The following is a 25,153-nucleotide window of genomic DNA, read 5'->3' on the forward strand; positions in this document are numbered from 1 at the left end:
GTTTTAACTGATGAAATACATGAACTGCATGAAGTGACTGATTGAAATTTTTATTTGAGCTTATTTTCCATAAACTGAATTCCAGGCCTGTGTTTTGCCTAAGGAGACCACACTCTTAATAAAGATGGTTCTTTGGGTTCTTTAGTATAGGGAATGGTTCTATTTAGGGTTCTATCTAGAACCATTTCATGCTTAAATGGCACTTTGCATGGTGAAATAGTTCTTCAGGTTGATGGACATGTTGTGGTTGGTGCTATATAGAATCTTATACAACATATTCTCCATCAATCTGAAGAACGATTTCACCATGCAAAGAGCCATTCAAGCACGAAATGGTTCTATATTGAAGCTATTCCTCTTACTAAAGAACGTTTGGAGAACCCATCTTCTTTGTGAGCAACATTTCCTTGTTTTTCTGGGCTGAGGCTTCAGTCATTTGACTTGAGGGTGTTTAAACTTTTGCAGACAACTATATTTACTGGTTTAGATTTTAAGTCTAATCTATATTATACAGGCTTTATTACAAGCAATGTTGGATCATTACTATTGGCCCGTTAGTCGTGATGTTTTAAATGGTGAGAAAATAATATATATATTAGTATTTGTGAATGAAATGACTGAATGTCCTTAGTAACAAAACAGCTGTGTTTCCCAAACCAGCCCACCAGACTGACCACATTTTTGCTGTAACTGCGCTCCTCTAATTGAGTCCACTCCTCACAGCTATTCGGTGATCTTAATGGCATATTTGGGAGCTGGTTTAGAGCAAAAATGTGCACCGTCTGGTCTTTCCGTGTGCAAAATTGTGAACATTTTTAGAAAGAGGTATGTTTCCAACCCTCAGACCCCGGAGAATGGCTCACGGTCATCATTTAACACAATGGGAAGTAAAGAAACCCGAAACGCTGGCTTTCAAACCCACCCATACTGACCTTTAGCATCTGGTGCTGCGTGTGCAGAGAGTTAAACCTGCCGCTGGCATCTTGCTGTAGAGGAACGACAACAAAAACACATAAACATAAAAAGCACAACATAAACTCTCACATTAAAAAGCAGGACATAAACACTGCTGTGCTTTAAAATAGGGGGCCAATCACGGCCATGAGCCACAGGCATTCAGCACCATAAAGCTGAACCCACAGGCATGTCCACACCTGCAGGAGGGAATGTATGCATACCTCACATCACAGCCCAGAGACATCACAGCCATCTGCCTGTATGTTCCTCACTATATATATATATATACATATATATATATATATATATAATATATATATATATATATATATATATATATATGTAAATGGCCATGTTCTAAATATTAAATTATATTATAAAGATTCTCTGATCATCAACCTAATTACCACATTCTGCTTGGGTCATTCATCAGCTCTGACCACTTGAAGTCGGTGCTTCAACTCATTTCGTTCTCTATTGTCTGTTGATGGATTTGTAGCTATGCTGCTCTCCTATTGGTAGATTTTTAGCTGTTCTGCTGTCCTATTGGTAGATTTTTAGCTGTTCTGCTGTCTTGTTGGTGGATTTTTAGCCACGCTGTTCTATTATTGGTGCATTTTTAGCTGTTCTGCTTTCCTATTGACTGTTTTTTGCAGTGCTGCTCTCCTATTGGTGGATTTTTAGCTGTGCTGTTCTCCTATTGGTGGCTTTTTAGCTGTGTTTTTGTTTCATTGGTGCATTTTTAGCTGTGCTTTTCTCCTATTGGTGGAGTTTGGGCTGTGCTGCTCTCCCATTGGTGGATTTTTAGTTGTGCTTTTCTCCTATTGGTGTATTTTTAGCTGTGCTGTTCTCCTATTGGGTGATTTTTACCTGTGCTGTTCTCCTATTAGTGTGTTTTTAGCTGTGCCATTCTTCTATTGGTGAATTTTTAGCTGTGCTGTTCTCCTATTGGGTGAGTTTTACCTGTGCTGATCTCCTATTGGTGTGTTTTTAGCTGTGTCATTCTTCTATTGGTGGATGTTTATCCTTGCTGTTCTGTTTGTGGATGTTTAGCCATGCTGTTCTTCTACTGGTGGATTTCAGCCACACCATTCTCCTATTAGTGGACTTTTAGCTGTGCTGCTCTCCTATTGGCGGACCGCTGACACAGCATCACATTTACACACTATGCTATAAAACCTCTGACTCTGACTTCATTGTCAGCCATCTATAGAGCCAAAAACACTGAACAAAAGCACATTAAGCGCTTAAATGTTCATCACATGCTTTTCTGTTTCCCACTTGCCGAGTCGTAATTATGAAGCCTCTGCATTCAGAAACATGGAGGATTTTCCAGCTGAATCTGTTTTGTCCCCCATCACAAAAATGTACATAACACAGCACATACAAGTCCTCTCATCACATCCCGCCTCACCTTCTCTTTATTTAATGACTGCTGGGCCTCCAGTTTATACACCAGGTAATCTGAAAGAGCAAAAACAAAAACAGCCTCAAACACAAACAGAATATATCCTGGATTAAAGCAGTTTCACAAGGAACAATCCTGGTATTTGCGTTGGTAAATTTACACACAGCACCTGTCAATCACAAACTTAATATTCATTAGACCTTCATTATGCTACTGTTACTGTACTCAGTGCAGGGCTGGCTTTCATTCAGCTGATCCCTGACTTCAGTACACCTTTTCCGACACCTTCTGGACTGAAAGTGGGTGTGGCTTAAAGCAGAAATGATTAGAAGGTGCTGGAAGAGACTTATAATGCAAATAAAATACATACTAATGCTTTTTATTTTCTATAGTTTCTTAAATAAAAGAAAGTAACAGTCATCCACACAGTATAGAAAGTTAGCTCATTTCAGCTCACTGGACACCAAGTACCTTAGTAAAACACCTACAAGCTCCATATGATTCAAATTTAGCTTTCACACTCAAACCAGGTAAACTACACCCAAACAAACATCTTCCCTCCAAATCTTCAGTCAGCAACTCTGTATACAACCAGATATTTTAATTCTTATTTTAAAGCTGCACTATGTAAGATTTGTTTTGATAAAACTGAAAGAAGTGTCGTTGCTGAGTGAGGAGCATAAAAACACACTAAAATATGGTTAGCGTGTCCTGCTGAGTCGCCCTGTAAAGCCTGAAATAATCATTTGAAGGTCAGAGGCGTCGGGTCAGGAGTTTGTCATGATCTCAAAATCAGCAATTATACTGAAGAAAATATGACAAATGTAGATAATTCACTCACGTCCTCGGAAGACGCGTCCTTCACCAATTTTAGACCGAGTTCTCTTTGAATTCTCTTTCAATCATCAGATTCATCCAGGTACTTGGTTGGTACTATAAAAGTAATTAATTTGGATACTCAGCCCAAATACTGTTCATACACCGATCAGGGATAACATTCTGACCACCTTGTTTCTGCGCTCATTGTCCATTTTATCAGCTCCACTTACTATATAGGTGCACTTTGTAGTTCTACAGTTACAGACTGTAGTCCATCTGTTTCTCTGATACTTTGTTAGCCCCCTTTTACCCTGTTCTTCAGTGGTCAGGACCCCCATGGACCCTCACAGAGCAGGTACTATTTGGGTGGTGGATCATTCTCAGCACTGCAGTAACACTGACGTGGTGGTGGTGTGTTAGTGTGTGTTGTGCTGGTCTGAGTGGATCAGACACAGCAGTGCTGCTGGAGTTTTTAAACACCTCAGTGTCGCTGCTGGACTGAGAATAGTCCACCAACCAAAAATATCCAGCCAACAGCGTCCTGTGGGCAGCGTCCTGTGACCACTGATGAAGGACTAGAGGATGACCAACACAAACTGTGCAGCAGCAGATGAGCTATCGTCTCTGACTTTACATCTACAAGGTGTACTGACAAGGTAGGAGTGTCTAATAGGTCTAATAGAGTGGACAGTGAGTGGACACAGTGTTTAAAAACTCCAGCAGCACTGCTGTGTCTGATCCACTCAGACCAGCGCAACACACACTAACACACCACCACCACGTCAGTGTTACTGCAGTGCTGAGAATGATCCACCACCCAAATAGTACCTGCTCTGTGAGGGTCCATGGGGGTCCTGACCACTGAAGAACAGGGTAAAAGGGGGCTAACAAAGTATCAGAGAAACAGATGGACTACAGTCTGTAACTGTAGAACTACAAAGTGCACCTATATAGTAAGTGGAGCTGATAAAATGGACAATGAGTGTAGAAACAAGGCGGTGGTCAGAATGTTATGCCTGATCGGTGTATCTGCTATATCTTTACCTATTCATACGTACTGTACACACACTGAGCATTTTCAGCGTTCATACTGTACGTATACTAAAAGGAAAACATCACATTCAACATAGTCATTCAGTCGGCATGGTGCGTCTTTGAACTGACAAAGAACAGTAAAAAAAACTGTAAATCTTTATGATTTTATGCTTTTATCTCTTCCTACATTCTATTTATTCACTCGTCACTATGTTCGTCTCAATATGAGCTATTTCCAAGATCTGCTGTTATCTCACTTGGCCAATAAAAACAATTCTAATTCCGAAACGTCTGATATTTCCTTCCAGCTGCTCTTCTCAGAATTACCAGAAAAACAGGTTTACAACTTCTGAAAGCTGGTTTCGAGTTAATAATTACACAACTAGAACAGAAAATGCTTCCCTGTCATCAGTAAAGTCTTAACAGTAAAATCAGCGAACAGCAGCGAATCACAGCACTACTGACACATGCTTTAAGAATGCAGAACGTACCTTCTTTGGCTTTTTTGTGCTCCAGGCGCTCTTTCTGCAAAGACTTCTCCAGTCTGGACCGATGCTCGTACACAACTACGAGAGAAAGATACGTATGAATTATTTCTGACTCGTATTTTTCACTGAAACAAGCGGAGAAACTGTGGAAAGAGCAGATTTTAAGCTTTCAATCTACACCACATTTGTGTTTGTAAGAAGCAGAGGAGACATTTTACAGTGGTTTGAAAATGATCTGTTCATCGTTTTTAGCAGCAAATGAGACAAAAGGCAGAATCTGTCGATACAAAATGAAAATCAAATGTAAACACAATTCATTGTGTAAGTTTGCAGTTAATTATTGCATTTGATCAATTAACATTTAAGGGTTAAGAAAGGGAAAAGCTTAAATACTGCAAAAAGGAACACACGAGGCTAAACAAACACTTTATGACTCAGAATGTAAACACAATCCAGCTAACCCACCATCCCCCTCACTCCCCCCCACACACACTCAACCCTCCAAACCCCACACACACGTTTGCTTTAAAACACTGTCAAAATGTGGGGTATGTAAGTACCCATATATAAAAATATACCCCACATACACTGTTAGTAATAAAGGTTCTGTTCAGGTACATTTTTGTTCATCAAGGTTCAAACAGTGTAAATGTTCCCTCAAAGCTCCAACAGTGGTTTTAAGGTCTGATTGTGAACCTTAAATAAGTTGTTCCAGGTGAAAAGTTCGTATTTGGACCTTTTCATAACCGAATGTTTTAAAACAGAACTGTAAAATAAAAGCCTGGAGACGAGACGGGGTGTGTGGAGTCAGTACAGCTTAGAACATATCATTTCAGTGGATTATGGTTCAGTTAGGTTCCCTGACTAAAGGTACTGAGATGAGGGTTCCACTCCAGTGACAAGAGGGGCCCTGACCCAGCGACAGTTTAGTACCTTTATTTCTGAGAGTGTGTTACATAAAGTACTGTGAAACAGTCAACCTTCATTTATTTCATTTCCAGTCAAAACGGCCATTAAGGAGAAGTTATTCAGGAAAGTTCAGTCTTAGAAGCTGGTTGATCATTTTCTGAACTAATCAAACACATTCAGTGGTGTTGAGGTCTGGACTCTGGGGTGGTCAGTCCATCGTTCAGCTTCTTTGTTTGATGTGTCCGTCTCCTTTTCTCAGTGAGGTTGTTCTTGATCAGCTACACATCCTTTCAGACCCACAGCGCTGAGTCGTCTTCTCACAGTGGAAGGATGGACAGAAACACCTGTGGATGTTTTCAGATCTGAAGCAGCTTGATTTTCTCCTCTCTCTCAGAGATGAAAGCTTTAAGTGCTGTTTATCTGATGGGGGCAGTTTTGGGGTCCAACAGCTCTTCCAGGTGGTTGTTAGGAGCCACATTTTCTCTGTAGCTTTTAATTATTTTTCACTCTGTCTTTCTCCTTCCTTACGCAAGCGGATCTAATCTCCTCAGACATATCTTCTGAAAAATGAATACCTTGTATTTAATGGTCATTTTGACTGGAAATTAAACGAATAAAGGGTGGTCTCTGACTGTTGGACATTACTGTATGACCAGCCCTACAGCTGGAAGGTAAAGTGAGCTCTGCTGTGTGAGCTACTGACCCATTGAGAGGCTTTTTGCACGGCCCAAATGTGCACTGACTTTTCCTGAGTAACCCGAGCTGTAAATGAACTGACCGGCACTCACAGCAGGTAAAGAGTAACAGTGAAGTGTCTATGAGAGATTTAGCCGGTTTGCTCGTGTGTTTACCTCTTCCACACAGCACTGCAAGCCTGTAATCTCTGTCTCCTGTGTATTTCTCAGGGCTCCAGACTGTGTCTGAAATGTTTGCAATTGTGGCCACAATTATTTATTTGGGAGTAATAAAATTAATTAACTCACAAGTGGCGACAGGTAGCAACTTTATTATTATTATTATTATTTTTCATGGGCAACTAATTATTGCTATTGTTTTTATGTATTTTCTTTTATCATTTTTCATCTTACAACGTAACTGATGGGCTATGGCAGCACATAGACGCACCCACCTACCAAAAAAACACCTGCGTGCTCGCGGGATTTCAGCCAGAGCGGCTAAACGTGACAAACAAAGCAAATGAGTCAAGCCAAGCTGAGCTTTTTGCAGTGAACGCTGGCGTGTAGAAAACGGCGAAGCAAAAAATATCAGATTTTTTCACACAATCTGCATCTCTGTCAGACCTTAAGAGGTCATCTGCTCAACCCCAGTCTGACTCAGGACCAGTGAACCAGTGAAAGATGCACACAAAGATGTACCTGAACAACTGTCCACTTCAGGCACTTCATGCAAAAGTACAACCACAGAAAGATTTCAGAACTTCTTGGTCGAGGAATTTCCATGACTCAGGTAGGATAATATGAAATAGACTTTATTGCAAATTCAGTTAGAAAGCAAGTAAAGACATAGCTAGAAAATGAATTTCTTAACAGGAACGAATCACTTGAAAAAAGAGTCGGTGAAAAAACACGACAAGAGTCGAACACATAAAAACGTACGCAATTTCAATATCGCAAAGAGAGCTCCTAAGGAAACTCCTCAGCCCGCGCAGTGTCTCGTGCATGCAGAAAAACAGCTGAGAAAGAATTCAAAAAGCTTAAAATTTACTTCATAGTAACTAAGTAAATGTAATTCGTTGCTGTACTTAAGTAGTTTTTTCGTGTATCTGTACTTTACTGAAGTTTTTCCATTTTGGGTGACTTTTCCCTTTCACTCCACTACATTTCAAATATCTCACTTTTTACTCCACTACATTCTGAGAAATCTGTCGCTCCTTTTGGTTTATGTGTGTATAAAAACGTAACATGTCAAAACGAAAGAAGCGCAAAACAACAACACCAATCAGGGCACAGCGGTCACTTAGTTTTGAGCTTGTTTTGACCTGTTGGTCATACCGACCCAGTGCAGCACACAGTTCAACATCAGTGCAGCAGAGTAAAACTTTGGGAGAGTCTATTCAACATAAATGATGAACTAACCTAACTTTGTGTAAATAGACCACAATATAGAAATATGTACTCATATGCAGTTGTGACTGACGTGTCTTTATTCTGAATTTATACAAACACTATTTCATTTTATAGTAAATTAGTTTAGGCTGGTTTATGTTTATGAACAGAGACCTACAGATGCAGTTTAGTAAAGGAAACTCATTTGTGAATCTAAGTTTTTATTAAACTTAAACTTGTAACTAAGTTACAAATAAATCTTAAACTGAAACTTTGCTAGTAAACTTTGTTAGTAAAAAGTGATTTCAGAGCCACTCAGTTCTACCTGATGGAAACTGTTTGCCTTCAGTGTTTTGGGCTTTTGATAATTTTAATAGACATCAGCGTCACTAATTAATGACACTCTATTAAAAGACTGGTTTACCAAGAGAGACACTGGAGTATTTTCACCTAGAATGAGTTAATGAAGCGAGTCTTGTTACAAAAATGATAATAGGACATCAGAGCCATAATTAATCTTTTAGTACTTTCACTTTCGATACTTAAGTCCATTTGAAGGCAAATACTTTTCTACTTTTACTCAAGTGGAGGTCTAAAGGGAGGAACTTCTACTTTTACTGGAGTAATATGTTCTCTACTTTAACTCAGCTACATGGCTTGTGTACTTCGTCCACCACTGCTTCACAGCCTACATGGTAGCACCTGAAGAACGACCCTTCACTAAATTCACCTCCCAAATCTTGTTAATGAAAAAAACGGATTAGATGTGTCAAAGACGTCTGATAATATGTATGACAAGAATCAGGCACGGTGGAATGCAGAGATACTTAAACCACAGAGATGATCTGAGGTGTGTTGAAAATTATTAGTATTTATGCACATTATTATTATTATTTGGCACTTAAAAAGGCTATTGGCACTTTTAGAAGCCAATGGCTCCTTAGACTAATTTATTGTCAGGAGCCCTGTTTCTGCATCTGTTGATCTCTCAGCTCACTTCTGAACTGTGAGATTCCCATCACGACCATTTAATCACAGCTTAAAGGCAATAAAACGTCAACACTGCAATAAAAACACACTGTAAATTCCTCAGATTACTATCACTTCCTGGAATAAAAGAACAGGCTGCATGAGCACTACGTTACGCTAGAATGCAAAAGTTTGTGGCCAAATTCTCTATTTTGTTTGTAGGTGAAAAGAGGTAAACACAGCCTCTCTGGATGTTAAATGTTTATTTTATATTTGATTAACTTAAAAATAGAACAAAAAATAAAACAGCAGTTGTGACGTATGTAAACGCAGACATCACAGCTTACAAGGAGTCTTTTAATTCTTGTTTCAGACACTTTTCCTTAAAGAACTCTCTATTTCTGCGATATTTTTGCATGCACAGCATTTTTAGGATCTACCCACAGATTTTCACTGCTCATGTCAGAGGACTGCGAGGGCCACCTCAAAAGCTTCAGCTTGCATTTCCTGAAGTAATTCATGGTGGATTTTAATGTGTGTTTTGGATCATTGTCTTGTTAGCCAGCATCTTTTCAGCTTCAGTTTCTTGACTGAATGTGTCATATTTGCTGATATTTACTGGAATCCATTCTTCCACCTATCTGTGCAATGTTTCCTGTGCAACTGGCTGCCACACAACCCCAAAGCATAACAGATCCACCCCCATCCTTGACAGTTGGCACGGTGTTCCTTTCATCAAATGCTGCTCCTTTTTTCTCCAAACATGCCATCGGTGATTGTGGCCATTTTTACTTCATCACTCCATAGGACTTGTTACCCAAATGCCTCTGGTTTATCTAGATGTTGTTTTGCATACTTCAGATGTTGACTTTTGTGGTGAGGTCACAGATAATGTTTCCTTCGGATGACTTTTCCATGCAGATCATGTTTGTATGAATTTTGTTATCTACTCATCTCCAAAGCCACAAATAAACTTTAACAACGTCAGCTTCAGAGTCAGTACACAAGTAGCATGTAGGAGGCTATTTCCAACACAGTCACTGTGTTCGCTGGATTCTTTTGCATAAAAGCTTCCCATTGAAAACTAATGGGATAGGTTGTTGTGCATTGACATGCCAGAGCAATGAAAAAACACTGTAAGAATGCAATGTACATGGATCAGGCATAACATGATGACCACCTCCTTATTTCTATGCTCATCGTCCATTTGATCAGCTCCTCTTACTATATAGGTGCACTTTGTAGTTCTTCAGTGGTCAGGACCCCCATGGACCCTTACAGAGCAGGTACTATTTGGGTGGTGGATCATTCTCAGCACTGCAGTAACACTGATGCGGTGGTGGTGTGTTAGTGTGTGTTGTGCTGGTCTAAGTGGATCAGACACAGCAGTGCTGCTGAAGTTTTTAAACACTGTGTCCACTCACTGTCCACTCTGTTAGACACTCCTACCTTGTCAGTCCACCTTGTAGATGTAAAGTCAGAGACGATAGCTCATCTGCTACTGCACAGTTTGTCTTGGTCATCCTCTAGTCCTTCATCAGTGGTCACAGGACGCTGCCCACAGGACGCTGTTGGCTGGATGTTTTTGGTTGGTGGACTATTCTCAGTCCAGCAGTGACACTGAGGTGTTTAAAAACTCCAGCAGCACTGCTGTGTCTGATCCACTCAGACCAGCGCAACACACCACCACCACGTCAGTGTTACTGCAGTACTGAGAATGATCCACCACCCAAATAGTACCTGCTCTGTGAGGGTCCATGGGGGTCCTGACCACTGAAGAACAGGGTAAAAGGGGGCTAACAAAGTATCAGAGAAACAGATGGACTACAGTCTGTAACTGTAGAACTACAAAGTGCACCTATATAGTAAGTGGAGCTGATAAAATGGACAATGAGCGTAGAAACAAGGAGGTGGTCAGAATGTTATGCCAAATCGGCATATCAAATAGTGAAATATAACACATTTTAAGATCTTAAATTTTTTAAATCTATTTTAAGACGTCATAAGACTTTATAAGAAACTGTGGGAGGCCTGCAAGACCATACTGACCCCTCTACTGAGCTGTCGTATCTAAAGTGAACCAACAAGGCAAATGAATCCGTGTGAATCGGGTGGAATATTATATCAACGTCCCAACAAACACACTCAAACACAGCACACCAGTCAAACGTTTGGGTTTGTTGGAGTTGGCAGAGAAGGCCAGGTCAGTGTGCTCTGGGTTTAAAGGCTCCATCTGGAAGGCAGAAGCTCTGATTCTCAAACAGAATGAGTTTGGGAGGCAGTTTTAGAGTTAGAGACAAACTGATTGGCAAACAGCAGCAGGACGAACACTGACCCCAACTCCGTCTGCACACGGTCAGACTGAACTTTATAGCCTGCCAACTCAGAACACAGGCCACAGAGTGTGGACAATACGTGTCCGGTAATGTATTATATCTCCAGTCTAGTCACTGATTTAAAGGCCCACTAATCTACCTTCTTCTTGTATTTTACCCCCCTCCAAAATCTACTTCTACAGCATAAATTCTGTACAAATTATTATTTATTTCTACATGACTATTTTCCAGCCCCTCTTTCTCCCTTACAGTTAAGCAGGTCTTTTTGTTATTGTGCCTTTAGGACTGAATATATGAAAGTGAGCTCTGCTCTGATTGGCTGTCCTATATTGCACCTCATTCAGAAAGCTGTCCATGCTGAAATATTTTCAAATGTTTAAATGTTTTAAATAAATTTCAGAAGCTTCTTTCGGATGCGTGGATTTTTTGGAAGCTACAATCACCCATTTGCTTCCCAACAGCCAGGAAAATTGAACAGCTTTCACACAACTTCCAATAGCTCTGCTACAGAGTGTCTGCAGCAACAACACTCCATAACACTTCAATGAGAATGGTGGGGCTAAACTGCTGTAGCTGAATGGTGGGGCTAAACTGCTGTAGCTGAATGGTGGGGCTAAACTGCTGTAGCTGAATGGTGGAGCTAAACTGTTGTAGCTGAATGGTGGAGCTAAACTGTTGTAGGCTGAATGGGAGGGGCTAAACCGGTGTAGGCTGAATGGGTGGGGCTAAACTGCTGTCGCTGAATGGTGGAGCTAAACTGCTGTAGACTGAATGGTGGGGCTAAACTGCTGTAGCTGAATGGTGGAGCTAAACTGTTGTAGGCTGAATGGGAGGGGCTAAACCGGTGTAGGCTGAATGGGTGGGGCTAAACTGCTGTCGCTGAATGGTGGAGCTAAACTGCTGTAGACTGAATGGTGGAGCTAAACTGCTGTAGCTGAATGGTGGGGCTAAACTGCTGTAGCTGAATGGTGGAGCTAAACTGCTGTAGCTGAATGGGTGGGGCTAAACTGCTGTAGACTGAATGGTGGGGCTAAACTGCTATAGCTGAATGGTGGGGCTAAACTGCTGTAGCTGAATGGTGGGGCTAAACTGCTGTAGGCTGAATGGGTGGGGCTAAACTGCTGTAGAATGAATGGTGGGGCTAAACTGCTGTAGCTGAATGGTGGGGCTAAACTGCTGTAGGCTGAATGGGTGGGGCTAAACTGCTGTAGACTGAATGGTGGGACTAAACTGCAGCTTAGTTTACATGGACTCTTTGGACTGCAGAGGCTCGATGTTTAGGTCACACATGATCTCTAAATCAACATTATACCGATGAAGTTATGATGACAATAGTATAAACTTCACTCACATCCTCGGAAAACGCATCCCTGACCAAGTATTGACTGAGTTCTCTTTGAGTTCTCTTTCAACCATGAGATTCAGCCACTCAGGGAAGGGGTCTGAAGCACCACCACGCTACAAAATGTTCTTCCACATGTTGCATGCAATTACACATTTCCACCAGAGAGGTCTCCAAATCCCAAAAACGTACATATTGCAGCTTTACATAGATAATTACACTATATTATTTATCATCTTATTCACATTTTTGATCAAAGAATTCATTAAATGTTTAATTTTACATATGAATAATATGTGATATTTAAAAATCCATCACATTGCATAGGTTACTGTATGTAAAATAACAAAAAATATTAAAATGGCAAAATCAGTTAGAATGTTTAGCTTCTTAAAATCGGCATCAGTGACAGAGTTTTCATTTCAGTCGAGCTCTAAGTCTGACCACTCCTGTTTCAGCCTGACAGGAAAGATCAGCCGTCAGCCGATCACAGTGTGAGCTCGATCCATTTGTTTTTACAGACGCTACAATTCGAATAAATAAAACTGCCCCCCCTTATTTCTCCTTTTAAAGACAAAAACCCTTTTAACCCTCGTCCAAACTCCCATGCTTTAAAAAAAGGAAAGGAAACCAGATGAGAACCTCTGTAGCATTTCACATCTGTCCCTGATTGCAGTTCCTCATTTCTGCTAATGTTTGTTTTTCCCCGCTTTAAAACACCTGATTCAACTTAGCACTTTGCTTGTGAGTTTAGCCCAGCGCAGGAGGTCAAACTGAGGTCATGAAGAGCCAATGCTGGAGTCTCAGGTAGCAGCAATTCAATTTCAATCCAATTAAAATGTTGATATATAGCGCTTTTTATAACGAGTGTCGTCACAAAGCAGCTTTACAGAAATCTGGGCCCAAGTGCCGAATGAGCGTCGCCGAGGGTGACAGCGGCAAGAAAACTGCCCTAAAGCAAGACGAAGAAACCTGGAGAGGAACCAAGGCTCAGAAGGGGAACCCATCCTCCTCTGGACCACACTGGACAGCAAAACAACAACACAACAAGAGCAAAACGATCAATGATAACTAATGACAGAAATATTAGACGAATCAATGATAACTGATACAAGAAGTAAGAGATTAATCAATGATAACTGATGACAGAAATACTTAAATTAATCAATGATGACTGATAAGAGAAGTTTTAGATTCATCAACAATAACAGATGACAGAAATATTAGATGAATCAATGGTAACAGATAAGAGAATATTAGATTAATCAATGATAACTGATAAGAGAATATTAGATCAATCAGTGATAACGAATGACAGAAGTATTAGATTAATCAATGATAACTGATAAGAGAATATTAGATTAATCAATGATAACGGATGACAGAAGTATTAGATTAATCAATGATAACTGATAAGAGAATATTAGATTAATCAATGATAACTGATAAGAGAATATTACATCAATCAGTGATAACGGATGACAGAAGTATTAGATTAATCAATGATAACTGGTAAGAGAATATTAGATTAATCAATGATAACTGATAAGAGAATATTAGATTAATCAATGATAACAGATAAGAGAATATTAGATTAATCAATGATAACTGATAAGAGAATATTAGATTAATCAATGATAACGGATGACAGAAGTATTAGATTAATCAATGATAACTGATAAGAGAATATTAGATTAATCAATGATAACAGATAAGAGAATATTAGATTAATCAATGATAACTGATAAGAGAATATTAGATTAATCAATGATAACGGATGACAGAAGTATTAGATTAATCAATGATAACTGATAAGAGAATATTAGATTAATCAATGATAACTGATAAGAGAATATTAGATTAATCAATGATAACGGATGACAGAAGTATTAGATTAATCAATGATAACTGATAAGAGAATATTAGATTAATCAATGATAACTGATAAGAGAATATTAGATTAATCAATGATAACTGATAAGAGAATATTAGATTAATCAATAACTGAAATATTGTATTAACTGATATTCTAATGCTGCTACATGATGAAATGTGCTTTGCAGTGTATTAAAGTATTATTATCATGAATTGAGTGTGGTTTTTATCTTTTGTTTACATTTTATTTAAACCTTTTTTTATTACTACATGTTTAACTTTTCTCCTCAGTTAAGTAATAAATGTTATGGACTATATGCCCAAAAGTGTGTAGACACCTAAGCAGACCCCCAGAACAGTTTGTGTGAAGGAGGAGGTCAAGTACTGATGTTGGATGGTCAGTTCAGGATCACTCCAGCTCATCCCAAAGGTATTGGATGGAGCTCCATCCCTCCAGAGAACACAGCTCCACTGCTCCACAGCCCAACGCTGGGGGGCTTTATACCCCTCTATCCGACACTTGGCATTGGGCCTGGTGACCTTAGGCTCATGTGCAGCTGCTCCTATTCTATTGGTCAGTGCTTTTCTATGGAGGTTATACAAGCCGACTGCCTGTGTCAGCAATTGGTGCACATTAAAGCAGCTGAATTCGGTCATTAGAAGGACCGTCTGGATACTTTTGGACAGTTTGTGTTTTTGAGCGGCACTGAAACAAACCCCTCCCTGACTCCTACAGCAATAGAGCATCAAACCTGAAGACTGACGTTCATTGTTTTCAGTTTGCTGGATTAATTGGTGGATTAATTAGTGATTGGTCAAGATGCTCACAGCACAGTGTGAAACCCATGTGATTGGTGAGAGGGCTCATTTGCATACTGTAGCCTTCTGCTACATCAAGTCAACAGGCGTCGTCGCAAAGCAGCTTTACAGAAAAATCTGGGTCTGAGCCCCCGTCGCCAACGGTGACCGTGGCAGGAAAAACTCTCTAAGAACAAAAAAAAGAAACACTGAGAAGAACCAAGACTCCAAAGCCATCCTCCTCTGGTCGACACCGGATAGCAAACGATAACAAAAGAGCAAAACAAGCACAGAAAAGATTTTAACATTTGTATAAAATATTAAATACAGAAAAGGCGAAAAGCAGGTGAAGCAATATCTGTGATTAAATAGCTCGAGTCTGTGCATCAGCAGCTTCAACAGGAGGGTCAGTGGCATGCAGGTGAGGTTTGCCTAGCATTGATACATCATCAGCATCAGTATCACAATAACGATTAACAAACGATATATTGTGCCGCCCTGGTGTCCGCACTGATCTAAGAACACCAGTTCAGCTCCGGAAGGGTTTGGTAATTGGCTGGTGAGGTAAAGTAGATGTGTTTTAGCAGGAAAACAGTACAGCCCTGTCCTGAAGTCATCCCTCCACCCTCTTTCTCGAGAAATGCAGTGCCTGAAATCCATTAGTAGGGAAGGAGGGTGGCTCACACAGCTGACATAGAGTGAGTCAGCTTTGCTGACGGGTCTCCAAACTGCGGTAACATTTTTGCAGCCCACATTTCATTTCTAAGGGAAGATTTGATGGAACTGTGAAAGACAAAAAATGTGGCACTATAAAAATGTACAGCAAGCATAGGAAATTATTTATTAAAGGTGCATTTTTGGTCCCCACTGACTGGAATTTGGGGGCATTTTGTACATAAATTGAAAAAATTTGACAGATTCAGTATCCTTTCTATATTATTGGAAAACAAACACAGAATTAGTAATAATAATAATAATAATTTTCATCTATATAGCACGTTTCATGCCAGTGGCAAATCAAAGCGCTTTACAGACAGGAGATAAAGCATAACAGTAACACAATACAAGAAATGAAAAGTTTTAATTTAGAATCATGTAAGAAAATGACAGATCAGATTAAAAGATAAACACCACGAGACAAAGAGTTTAAATTAAACGCTGAGTTAATAAGAAACGTTTTCAGATGTTTATTAAAAGTGAGCTCTGAGCTCGACTGTCTAATAAAAGCTGAACTGAGCTCCACAGTTTAGAAGCAGAATAACTGAAAGAGTCTCTCCACGTTTTCTGTGTTTTACTGAAGGTGTTTGTAGGTCAGAATCTGCAGATCTGAGACCATAAACAGACATGCAGGAGCTTTAAGGTCATTTAGAGCCTTAAAAGCTAGTAGCAGAACTTCTATCCTGAATGATCCAGACAGTTCAGTTCTTTTAAAACAGGACTGATCTGATCTCTTTTTGTTTTTGTTAGGATGCTGATGCGTTTTGTCCGAGTTGTAAGGGATGTGTATTTTTCTTAGGAAGTCCAGTAAGAAGATCATTACAGTGATCGACTCTGCTGTAACAAATGCATGAACGAGTTTCTCTGCGTCGCTCTGAGAGAGAAAAGGCCGAACTTCAGTGATATTTCTCAAATGATAGAAAGCTACTTCAGTGTTTACATGCAGATAAAACAGAGCTCAGAGTCTAAGATCACGCCCAGGTTTTGCACTTCAGGTTTAGTATATGAAGATAAAGAACCAAGTTTCTCATAAATAATTTTTTCTTTACCAACTGTACCAACGATCAATATTTCAGTTTTTTCGTGATTTAATTGTAGAAAATGTTGCAACGTCCATGGAGAAATATCTGACACACAGCAGATACCATCCAATTAAATTGCAAAAATGTCAATGTAGTTCATACTGATTTATTTAATTTATAACAGTTTTTGGGAACACTTTTCCCCAGCCAACGTGCAGCCCAGCTACTCTAGGGGAACGGATGTGTACAAATACTTGAGGCTCCAGTATTTGAATTCTGATATCACTATTCCGGTATTTAATTTGTTTAATCACAGAATGACAGTGAAAATATACAGGTTAAGAGTTCAATGAAACACCATTTATGTTCTAACAGGACTGTAAAATATGACTGTTTTTCTCTAACTAAGCTATATTCACTACTCTAGCTGATGTTTCCTAGTTCCAATGAAAATATCGCTGCTTTCGGAAGAAAACTTTGTATCTCCATTTTTGTTGTTTCTCAGTTTTTGACATAATTTGAAAATGTTTCTCTCTATATTGTGTGTAAATTTCATGAAGAATGGACCAAAAGAAACGACCCAAAATTACCTGAAAAAAGTCTGGTTCCATTGACTTACATTAAAAGTAAAGTATGTTTTTTCCTTCTCCTGTAAAGTTACCATTTTGGAGATACGAGGTTTTGTTCCGACGACAGTGATATGTTTCTCTGACAAACTAACATGTTGGCACATCGTCCCACTGAGGAGAAAAGATTACGAGCTCTAGTGTTAGCATTAGCTCATTAGCTCGTCTGAAGAGACAGCCTTTATCACCCATTCAACACGATGAGCCTCCAGCACCACAATAATTTAGGGTTTATTTACGATTTTTTTAATTTGTGTTGTTTATGTCGGTCCATAAAGTGCTATTTAGATAAAACTATTAGAGGTTATTTCATTTTAACCATACAGGTATTTTACTGTGACAACATGTTATCGGCCAGGCCCTAATATGCACATGAGATCACAATGAAAACTACATGAACATAATGCTAGGAATGCAAACATATTCAAAGTGTACATACAACTGCAAACAAAAGAGCCTCACAAAACAGACAGACCAGCATAAAGAAGCACTGTTCATTCTAAAACGCTAAATTTAGATCTACACGTGTGCTGTTGTAGGGTTGATGCATTTATAGGTGATAATTGTACATCTACAGTGACTTATTGAATGTTTCGTGTAATGCACTGTAATAATAATAATAATAATAATAATAATAACAGCTTTATTTCTACAGTGATGAACTTATGTCTAGGTGATAAAGCTTAACAGTAATAGAAGAAACGGTGAGAATTCAATTAAAATCATATAAGAAAATGACAGATCAAATTAACAAGATAAAGACACAGAGTTTTACTGAAGCGCTGAGTTAATAAGAAACGTTTTCAGATGTTTATTAAAAGTGAGCTCTGAGCTCGACTGTCTAATAAAAGCTGAACTGAGCTCCACAGTTTAGAAGCAGAATGACTGAAAGAGTCTCTCCACGTTTTCTGTGTTTTACTGAAGGAGTTCAGAAGGTCAGAATCTGCAGATCTGAGATCAGAAACAGACGTTCAGGAGCTTTAAGGTCATTTAGAGCTTTAAAAACCAGCAGCAGAGCTTTAAACTCTCTCTAACAGATCCAGGCGGTCAGTGCAGTGTGTAACGGGGGGATATGAGCTCTCTGTGTTGGTGCTGTGAGGATCCGTGCTGCTGTGTTCTGTACGGGTTCTAGAGGATGGACTGTTTTCTCCAGTAAGAAGATCATTACAGTGATCAACTCTGCTGAACAAACGCAGCAACAGGTTTCTCTGCGTCGCTCTGAGAGAGAAAAGGCTGGACTTTAGTGATTTCCTCACTTGATAAAAAGCTACTTTAGTAACTTTACATGCAGACAAAACAGAGCTCAGAGTCTAAGATCACAACATGTTTACTAATTCAGGTTTGATATAAGAAGCAAAAGAGCCAAGCGTCTCATAAAGCAGCTCTAGATTTTAGTAGTAGTATTTCAGTTTTTTCTTGATTTAGCTGTAGGAAATTTTGTGACATCCACGGAGAAATATCTGATACACATGTAATAAGCCTGTCAACAGACTCTTGATCATCAGAAGGAATGGAAATGTAAAATTGCATGTCATCAGTATAGCTGTGAAAATTGATGTTTCCTAATGACATCACCTAGACGTAACATATAAAGGCCCTATAACTGAACCCTGTGGGACTCCTCAAGAAATGTTTCATTTAATTTCTACTCTCTTCGCAATAAAACCTGCAGTCTGAGTTTTTTGAGAAGTGATATTCAAAATATGCTTAGAAATGTGTGTTATGACAAACTGTGACGTAATATCACAAAAACAGGCCCTAGTTTCACACCATTTCCCATCTGAGCACATGGCAACATTTAAATAGATAAGAACAGTGAGGTCAGCAGACATGTAAACCAAAATGCAAAGAGGCACAGCGTTTCAGAAGCCAGAGCAGGAAACTAACACGATTCGTCATTTGGCCCCAGCAGGAAGGTCACAAAGTTCTGATCAGCATGACTGGAATAAAGCATTAAAGTTAAAAACTAAAATTAAACAATGCCCGATGACAGACATTAACAGCACGGCTCTTAAGTCTGGCCAAATTCCATCACCCAGGATCAGGTGACCTGCTTAGATGTGGGAGCGGAGAACTGACATTCTTCTCCTAATTAAAATCCACTTCCCTGAAGCCAAATTTAGACGCGACTCGATTTTCAATGCCTCGCTTTCAGTTTTGGCTTTTTCTGGAGAGTAAATAAAACACATTCATCAATAACTAACTAACCAGGTTCATTTACATTTCTCAACATCTCTATTCCTCAACAACCCAGAGGCTGAAGGTTTATCATTATGTTTAGAATATTATTATGCAGCGTTACAGCTTTGGTCAATATAAAAACTCCACCACCGCCTCCACTATCTGACTACTTTAAAGGGCAATTCCACCATTTGTTTTTGAAATTTCTGCATAATTTAATTATTATGATATATATATATATATATATATATATATATATATTCCAAATGTATTTATCACATATATTTATGCAATGTATGAAAATGACCAAAAATGCATCTGTTACATATATTTTTTAAATCAATTTCTTGTATTTGTTATTATATTTTTTCAAATGTATGTAGTTTTAACAAAGGCTACAGATATGACTAAATATACTATATATACTAAATATACAACTGAATGAACGGTACTGACTTTACATTAATCATGTACGTCTGCAGTCAGACTCTCACACACGATATATTTTATATATAGATTTTCACAGAGTATCAATACCCACAACACTCGCTTCTGTCCTGTTAAAGGATCATTAGATCAGATTTAAAATGACGATACTGGAACACAAATTCATTTCTAAAGGTATCAGACAGATATATATATATACATACATTTATTCGAATGACATTTTGTGTTTTTACTGCCACAAACATACTTATTGCCACAATAAATGGTTTTATACAATGTGTTTATGTGCCTAAGACTTTTGCACAGTACTGTACGTGAAAACGTTTTCAAGTATAGATGCTGCTCACTCTTACAGGACAGTGTTTCCTGGAGGTGTTGATATCACATGTTTAACTTCAACTTCAGCATTTTCATTCCACTCAATACAAAGTTTATAAGAGGGACAAAGTACAGTTTATTGTTTACCACAGCGCTACAGACTGTAAACAGCACGTACACAGTACAGCACATCCTCATCCTGAAATAACTGACTATACACACCTAAAAGGGTTCTTTGGTAAAGGCAATGGTGCTGTTTAGAACCATGAGGATAGAACCACAAGTGCTTAAATAATTCTTTGCCTGGTGAAATGTTTCTTTAGACTGATGGAGAACGTGATCTATATGGTCTTGTACAGCACCAAAAAGGGTTATTATATTGTTAAAAGCTCGACGTTGTAACAATAGCAGAACCCCTTTTGGTGCTATATAGAACCATTTACATACAGAACCATATTCATTACATTCTCCATCAATCTGAAGAGCCATTTAAGCATATAGGATTGTTCTTTAAATGTTTCTATATAGAACCATTGTCTTTACTGAGGAACCCCTGAAGAACCATCTTTTCTTAAATGTGTACGAATAAAAACAAGTAACAATCATTTGCTGATTTGATGGTGGCAGCGTATTACACCATTATCTCATTTATTCATTTATCACAGAGAGATTCAGAGTGGTTTGGTGTGAAATGGGTCAGATGTCTTTACAGTGGTGGTGATAGGAACCAGGGGTCGCCATGACTACAACACAAATATAGACATTTTATTTACTATCCAGAACCACCAGTGAACCTACACGAGTCTTCTGAGTTTATATGGAATGTTGATGATGGAAAATAGTGGAAAATCTGAAATAATAAGTTTTCTTTGGGGACTATTTTGCCTCACAGCGCCCTGCATGTATCCCTCCACCATGAATGGAGTTTAAGTTCTCAAAACTATCATAAAACAGTGTCTCAGTCATCAGGCAGTGAATTCATAACCATTTCATGTAGGAACTTTCTGTGGGGGAGCTTTTAGAGGTGGACGTCTGGTTCCTATCACCACCTCTGTGAACAGTTCTGACTCGGTAAGTTTCTCTAGAACGGAGCGTTTCACACCAAACCACTCTGAATGACTCTGTTTACATCTCAAACACTCAATTCTGAAGAATTTTTTTAATTGGTGAAATTACCCTTTGATACACTTTGAGAATTTCAGAAGTACTGCTGGATGAGCAGGTGTCTACAAACTTTTGGACACACTGTGGTGTCTACACTGTTCTGTCCTGCACTTTTTTGTATTGCGCTGCTTTTCATCATGCTGTTCTGGTAAAATTAAAATAAAGTTGAAATTAAATTAGCTGAACTGAACGAGCTCAGAACAAAGCGCATCGTAACTAACTATATATACTAGAAGGAAAAAACCTACTTTACTTTTAATGTAAGTCAATGGAACCAGACCAAGTCATTTTGGGCTGTTTCTTTTGGTCCGTTCATCATGAAATTTACAGTCAATGTAAAGAGCAACAGGTATTTTCAAATTATGCAAAAAACTGAAAAACAACAAAAACTGAGATACGAGGTTTTCCTCCGATAGCATATATATATATATATATATATATATATATATATATATATATATATGTGTGTGTGTGTGTGTGTGTGTGTGTGTTCTATTTTTCTAAGCCGCTTATCCTTCTGGGTTCCCAGCGGTCATTGGGCGGAAAGCAGGACATATCCTGGACAGGTCGCCAGTCCATTGCATATCGATCTATCTATCTAACCATATATATCTATACCTATATAAAAATGTCTTGGTTGTTGTGGCATCACTTAAACATTCTATTCAAAACAGACTTCTTTTAGTTTGCATATACGGACTGAACTTTAACAATGTTTACATATAAACGCAAACTATTTTCATTTCAGAAAAGCCAGGAAAATGTAGTTTACGTTTTATGTGGTATATGGGCTCTTTAGGCCTAAAGCAGCTCCTGTTATTTGGTTTAATCATGTCCAGCCTGAAGAAGCAGCATTGTTTTTACTGCTTTCTGTGATCCTCCTGTTTTGAATTCAGTGTTCATGCGATGTCACAACAACTAAGACCTTTACATCTTAAAAGGTATAGCCATCTTTAAAATACAGCCAGGGGCAAGGGCTGGTGACCCTAAGAGACCCAGCTCATCCATGCTTTTATCTCCAGCAGGGTGGACGACTGTAATGGTCTCTTAACTGGACGTCTCAAAAAGTCAATTAAACAGCTGCAGCTCATTCTGGCTGCTGTTAGAGTTTTAACTAGAAGCAGATCAGAGCTCATTACTGCAGCTGTGAAATCTCTACACCAGCTTCCAGTCAGTTACAGAACACAGTTTCAAGAGCTACTTACAGAAGTCCAGAGAGGCCATGAGGGGTGCTATAATTTTCTGGATAGTTATCTTGAGATCACAAGATCATTAACTGGTTACCTTAAGATAACAATGTTGTTATCTTGAAATCACAAGATAGTTAACTTATTATCTCAAGATAACAACTTCGTTATCTAGGCATCACAGCATAATTAACTTGTTAAAACAAAATAACAACTTTGTTATCTTGAAACCACAAGATAGCTAACTTGTTATATTAATATAACAACTTTGTTATCTTGAGATCACAAGAGAGTTAACTCGTTATCTCAAGATATCAACTTTGTTTTTTTTGACATCACAGGATGATTAACTTGTTAAAACAAAATAACAACTTTTTTATCTTGAAATCACCAGATAGCTAACTGATTATAACAATGCTGTTATCTTGAGATCACAAGATAGTTAACTTGTTGTATTAAGATAGCAACTTTGTTATCATGAAATCCCAAGATAGTTAACTTATTATCTCAAGATAACAACTTTGTTATCTTAACATCCCAGGATAGTTAACTTGTTAAAATAAAATAACAACTTTGTTATCTTGAAATCACAAGATGATTAACTTGTTATAACAAAATAACAAATTTGTTACCTTCAGATGACGAGATAGTTATCTCGAGACAACAAATTTGTTTTTCTTAACAACGTTTTTATCTTGAAATCACCAGATAGCTAACTGATTATCTTAACAACACCATTATCAAAAGATAGTTAACTTGTTATCTCAAGAAAACAATCCAGAAAATTACAACTACCTCATTGCCTTCCGAAGATACCAGTCTATAAACACTGCACGGTTTTGGCCCAGAATGCATCTCTGACCTGTTTAAAGAATATAAAGCGAGCAGGTCTCTTAGATCCATGGATTCAGGTCAGCTAGTCGAGCCCAGAGTCCAAACTAAACAAGCAGTATTTAGCTGTTATGCTGCTACAACTGGAACAAACTGCCAGATTACATGAACCCCAAATGTAGTGATTTTAAAACATTTCTTGTGTCATTTTACCTTAAAAAAGCAAATTTTAATAAGTCCTTTTTAATTCAATTTTATGTTTTTATTCCACTTTCTGTACTTTGTACTTTTTTTTAGTCACATTTCTTAAGGTATTAATCTTTTATTGTTTTTCATTCTTAAGCACATTGTCTTCATTCCTCCTTTTTGATGTTGCCTTTGCATTTTTTATGCAAAACACACTGAATTGCCTTTGTGTATTAATTGTGCTCCATTAATAAACCTGCCTCGCCTTTTATGGGCCAAAAACAAGCAAAACCAACTTTTCTCCAAGTCTTAAAAGTTGGAAACTGAGCTTTCTAGCATTCCAGCACGGCATTATGAGAGCAGACCCACCTTGAAGCTGGGCTGAAAGAGCCTCCTGGTGCTGCTGGTACTTCAGGGCCATGGCCTCGGTCCTCTTCAGCTGCTTGTGGGTCTCATAAGCCACCATAGCCCCGTACAGCCCTCCACAGACCAGGGTGAGCAGCAGGAGCGACTGCAGGATCTTCCTCTGCCTCCTGGAGCAAACCCCGTTGGCCATGGTGGCCTGGCCCAGACTGCTGCTGCTGGCAAAACCTCCACCCAACTTTCCCTCCTGACTTCTAAAGTAGTCAGAATAACTCGTTGCACTCATAAAACCAGGACTTTTCGAAGAGACTTGGTGGAAATCAGCCCTTGCATGCATGAGAAGTCCATTCCCGGGATGGAGAAAAGTGGAAAACGACTCCCATAGAGTCCTGGTCTCTCTTCTGCTTGGAAGGTTCACCAGACTTTACCTCTTTTTAAAAGATCCCAAAAGCTGCAGAAGCTCAGAACACGAAGCTCCTCGCGTGAGTCCACCTCTGGGGTCACTTTCTGCGCTGAAATAAGGATCTCGAGATCATTGTTGCTGTGCGGAGGCCTAAACTGCGCTCACCAACTTTACTCCTTTAGTTTACGTGTCACCCAAAGCTGCAGTTGCGCCTGCTATCCAACAGCGGACCTGAAGGAAAGCAGGAAGTCCCTCCTTCCCTGTTTCCCACCTGTTTTCCGTCAAAGCCCCTCCCGCTTTCTCTCGTAGTTTATGCTCAGAAGCACCCAACCAATAGGAGACTAGATATGCGAGCCCAAAAGGGCAGAGAAACCGTCAGCCAATCATAACGCAGGGATGGCTATTACTAGCCAATCCCAACGGAGGAGGCCTGGCTGGGCGGAAAACGGGTGGGAAATAAAACGGCCTGCGTGGTTTTCGGCCAATGTGGGCATTAAACCAAAAGCGGCCCATCGAGAAACAGTGAGGTTTAACAGCTTACAAACAGTTTAAACTCAGACATTTAAAGTATTTTTAAATGATTTAGCCTTTCAACTAATAATGATTTGACACACTTTAAAAAAGATGGTTCTTCAAGGGTTCTTGGGTAAAGACAATGGATCTACATAGAACCAAGAGCAACTTATATGGAGAATCAGTTGTATAT

General features: G+C 39.0%; 1 protein-coding gene across 1 annotated transcript in view; it reads right to left on the reverse strand.

Annotated features, from left to right (window-relative positions):
* The window catches only part of golim4a (golgi integral membrane protein 4a), a 48,058-nt gene extending 23,364 nt beyond the window's left edge, over positions 1–24,694 (reverse strand). Inside the window, exons 1-4 of the mRNA XM_036584805.1 lie at positions 24,051–24,694; positions 4,711–4,785; positions 2,372–2,421; positions 933–986 (exon numbers count right to left, since the gene is read on the reverse strand). Of these exons, the coding sequence (XP_036440698.1) occupies positions 933–986; positions 2,372–2,421; positions 4,711–4,785; positions 24,051–24,381 (510 nt within the window). The 5' untranslated portion in view covers positions 24,382–24,694. The remainder of the gene's footprint in view (positions 1–932; positions 987–2,371; positions 2,422–4,710; positions 4,786–24,050) is intronic.
* Positions 24,695–25,153: the final 459 nt, after the last annotated feature.

The sequence above is a fragment of the Colossoma macropomum genome, unplaced genomic scaffold (assembly GCF_904425465.1).
Source record: "Colossoma macropomum unplaced genomic scaffold, Colossoma_macropomum, whole genome shotgun sequence".
In the NCBI taxonomy this organism is placed as follows: domain Eukaryota; kingdom Metazoa; phylum Chordata; class Actinopteri; order Characiformes; family Serrasalmidae; genus Colossoma; species Colossoma macropomum.